This window comes from Gracilinanus agilis, chromosome 3 (assembly GCF_016433145.1).
Source record: "Gracilinanus agilis isolate LMUSP501 chromosome 3, AgileGrace, whole genome shotgun sequence".
NCBI classification, from domain to species: domain Eukaryota; kingdom Metazoa; phylum Chordata; class Mammalia; order Didelphimorphia; family Didelphidae; genus Gracilinanus; species Gracilinanus agilis.
Window position 1 is genome coordinate 11,892,620 of NC_058132.1, and position 3,901 is coordinate 11,896,520.

A 3,901-nucleotide genomic window follows, 5' to 3' on the forward strand; every position below is an offset into this window, starting at 1 on the left:
CCTGAACAATACTTCAAACTCTGAGCATGTGAGTGTCTAAGATTTCCACATCTATGGCTTGAGTCATGCTTCAAAGGGAAAATTATTCTTTCTCAAAATAGCTTCTTTCTCTGGATAGAGGGCCAGACCCAGACACTAAACAGAGCAGGTGTCCAACTCCTCCAGGAGCCAAGCTGCAGGAATTATGTTCTATTTATGATCCTGGGAAAGCTGGGAGGAGGAATGGTCCCAAGGTGGTAAAGGTGCATGTTTCAAGGAGGAGCTCTTGGGAGTATCCCTGCCTGGGGTTCTGCACCTGCATCTCAGCCTCCAAGGGAAAACCCAAAGAAAAATATGTCTGGACATCATCCTCCCTCTTCCCAGAAAACCCTTATGAGAAACAGGCAACCTGTTGCCTCAAGGACACTTGTTGAGTCTTGGAAACTTGTATGCAGCAGTCCCAGAAAAACTGCCAGCTATTGACTATTCAGTTTCTGCCCTTGTATCCCCAACACCCAGGCCAGTGCCTGGAAGACCAAATGATTGTTGGGTTGAACTTAGTGGCTGCTGAATTACCTCTGACTTCTAAAATTTTGTGTATCTGTGATATCTAGGAGCCATAATGTACAAAGGACGGTGCTAAACTAGGATGTTCAGAGGCCAGGTGGCATCCTCCAGGATCTTGAATTCTTTCCTTATGAGGACCAACTGTCTAAATTGGGGAAATGGAGGCTAGAGAGAAGCTTAATGGATAAAGCTTCTCAATACAAATATTTGAAGGGAAACCACATGAGTGAAGAATTCAATTGATTCTTGTTGGCAACAAATAGTTTAATAGGGAAAAATTGGTAAAAGGTATAAAGAAGTCAATTGAACCTTCATTAAGGGGGTGGCAGAATTATACAGAATTGGAGTGCTTTGATTCAGAAGGTAGAGGATTCCTTCTGACTGGATGTCTCCATGCAAATGCTGGATGACCATCATGGGGGGGGAAAGTATAGAGGGAATTCCTGTCTCTATCTAAAATAAATTAGATGGTCCCAAGGATCCCAACTCTGAGAGATTCTATGAAGACTGAATTATTAATAGACTAATTATTAATAGACTAATCTCAGGCTGGAATTCACAATAGACCCTCATTTACAGATCTTATCCAAATAGTTCTCCTCTTGCATTTTTCCACAAAGACAATCTTAACATGATCAGAGTTCTGAGTGTAGTAAAAGACCCATAGACAATGCAATCCCCACAGTAATAACTAAGCCTTGACCATGAGATTTCTCAAGGTAACTACTTAGCTTTCACAATGAGAGAATCCCTATTTTAGTAGAAAAAAACAACTTTTTAACTAGAAGGGTCATCAACAAAGATCTCCAGATATAGAATAGCAACATTTCTTATACAGTGGTTTCTCAAAATTGCTATAGGAGAAATAAGTATAATACTCACATAAGACAGTACCATGTACTTAAAACACAGACACAAAAAACCTTTTGGCTAGTCAAATGATATTAATCTAGTAGAACATATTTATTGACTTATCTGAAATGGAGAAATCATTTAACTACCAATTCTTGAATTGCAATGAGAGATCACTATCCAGTAATGACAATCAAGAGTAGCTTTAATTTTCTGAAGAGGAAACAAGAATTTCTACAGGATGAGTTTGCAAATTTTCAGGCTTAGAAATATCCTCTTATCTAAAACTTTTCACTTTATTTTATTAAACACAAGGCTTTTATTATGGCCTATATTATGTATATAGTAGGTTACAGAAAATGAAGGCTTTTTCGCTCCAATTGGATGAAAATTACAAGTTCTGTGTTTTTTCCATGATAGAAATGGAAATTTTCAAAGAGTACAGATATTTTTGAATTTGATTTCTTGGAGAGCTAACAAATCCTTGGTCCATTTTAAAATAACTCTGAGGTATCACCTCACTTATCAGATTGGCCAATATGGCAGTAAAGGAAAGTGATAAATGTTGGAAGGGAATGTGACAAAACTGGAACACTAATGCATTGTTAGTGGAGTTGTGAATTGATTCAACCATTCTGGAGGGCAGTTTGAAACTATGTTTAAATAATTATAAAATTATGCATATTCTTTGATCTTTATACCAAAGAGATCACAAAAAGGATAAAGGACCTACTAGTACAAAAATATTTTTTTTTGTAACAAGGAATGGAAATTGAGAGAATGTCAGTCAATTTGGGAATGGCTGAACAAATTGTGGTTTACATTGGTGATGGAATACTATTATGGTATTAAAAATGATGAACAGGATTATTTCAGAAAAAGCTGGAAATACTAAAATGAAGTGATGCAAAGTGAAATAAGTAGGACCAGGAGAACATAGTACACTTTAACAGCAATATTGTGTGATGATTAACTGTGAGACACTTGGTTTCTCTCAGCAATACAATGATCCAGGATAATTGTGAAGTACTTATAATAAAGAATGCTATCAACCTCAAGAGAAAGAACTGTTGGAGTCAGATGCAGATCAAAACATACTATTTTTCACATTAATTTATTTACAGTTTTATTTGACGGTTTTGATTTTATAAGAGTATTCTCTTACAATGACCAATATGGAATTATATTTTGCATGACAACACATACATAAACCATATCAAATTGCCTACCATTTCTGAGATGGGGGGAAGGAAAAAAGGAGAGGGAGGGAGTTTGGATCTTATAATTTCAGAAAATGTGTATTGAAATTTGTTATTACATATAATTGGGAAAATATCTTTGAATAAGAAGAAAAAAAGAAATTATACAGGCAACTAGAGCAGGGGAACAGAATAGGAAAAACTAGATGTGAATGGAATTGAGTCCTTAAAAAGGGAGCAGAGGAAATAATAAGGGAAAGAAGTGTTGAAGAAATATAGCAAGAGTAGGCTTAGGCAGCAAGAATTAATATGAGAAAAATCCTAAGGATGGCCAGAAACTAGGGAGTGAAGACAACAAAAACCTTGCTTTATAAAAATTTTCATTTCATTTTATTTCAAATTTAAGAACTAGATTTGAAGGTCACTATTACACTGAGACAAGTAGAGAAATTCAAAAGGAATTCTTAATCCATGGAGTTGGCAAAAGAGCAGGTATGATCCAAGATATTTAATTACAGCTATTTGAGCTAATATCCAGTATTGTCCAGTATTTCTCATGCCCTTGGAAGAACCTCTGGGGCAAAGCTCTTGGCTCTGGGATCTGCTTTATTCCTTAACCCTTCCAGAACATTCCTTTCTGGTCTTAGCAGGATCACATAGCACTTGGGAATAAAGATGCAGCCCAATAACCCAACACTGGAGGCCAAGATGGCAAAGACCTCCATAGCTACCATAGCTTTCCCCTTGGAACCCTGATATGTGGGGAGGAAGCAGACCCATACACTGCAAAAGACCAACATGCTAAAGGTGATGAACTTGGCTTCATTGAAGGCGTCAGGAAGGTTCCTGGCTAAAAAAGCCACCATGAAGCTGACCAAGGCCAGGACACCCATGTAGCCCAGGACACAGTAGAAAGCAGTTGAAGAGCCCTCCTTACACTCAATGATGATGTGACCAGGTTCAGAGTGTGGGTCTGTGCCTAGGAATGGAGGGAAGATCCCCAGCCATATCCCACAGAGAATCACTTGGATCCCAGAACAGATGAGGACAAGAGAATTAGCCACACTAGGCTGCACCCACATCCTCATCCTGCTCCCTGGTCTTGTGGCCTTGAAGGCCAGAACCACCATGATGGTTTTGGCCAAAATAGAGGAAACTGCCACTGTGAAAACAACTCCAAATGTTGTCTGCCGAAGAAAACAGGTTACTGTGGTGGGACGGCCAATGAAAAGCAAAGAACAGAGGAAGCAAAAGATGAGAGAGATGAGGAGAGTGTAGCTGAGAACCCTGTTATTGGCTTTGAC

The 3,901-nt window shown here is 38.3% G+C and overlaps 1 protein-coding gene across 1 annotated transcript in view; it reads right to left on the reverse strand.

The window, feature by feature from the left end:
• Positions 1-3,151: 3,151 nt before the first annotated feature.
• LOC123240742 (vomeronasal type-2 receptor 26-like) overlaps positions 3,152-3,901 on the reverse strand; it is a 58,300-nt gene continuing 57,550 nt past the window's right edge. The window contains exon 6 of the mRNA XM_044668454.1: positions 3,152-3,901. Coding sequence (XP_044524389.1) covers positions 3,152-3,901 — 750 coding nt within the window.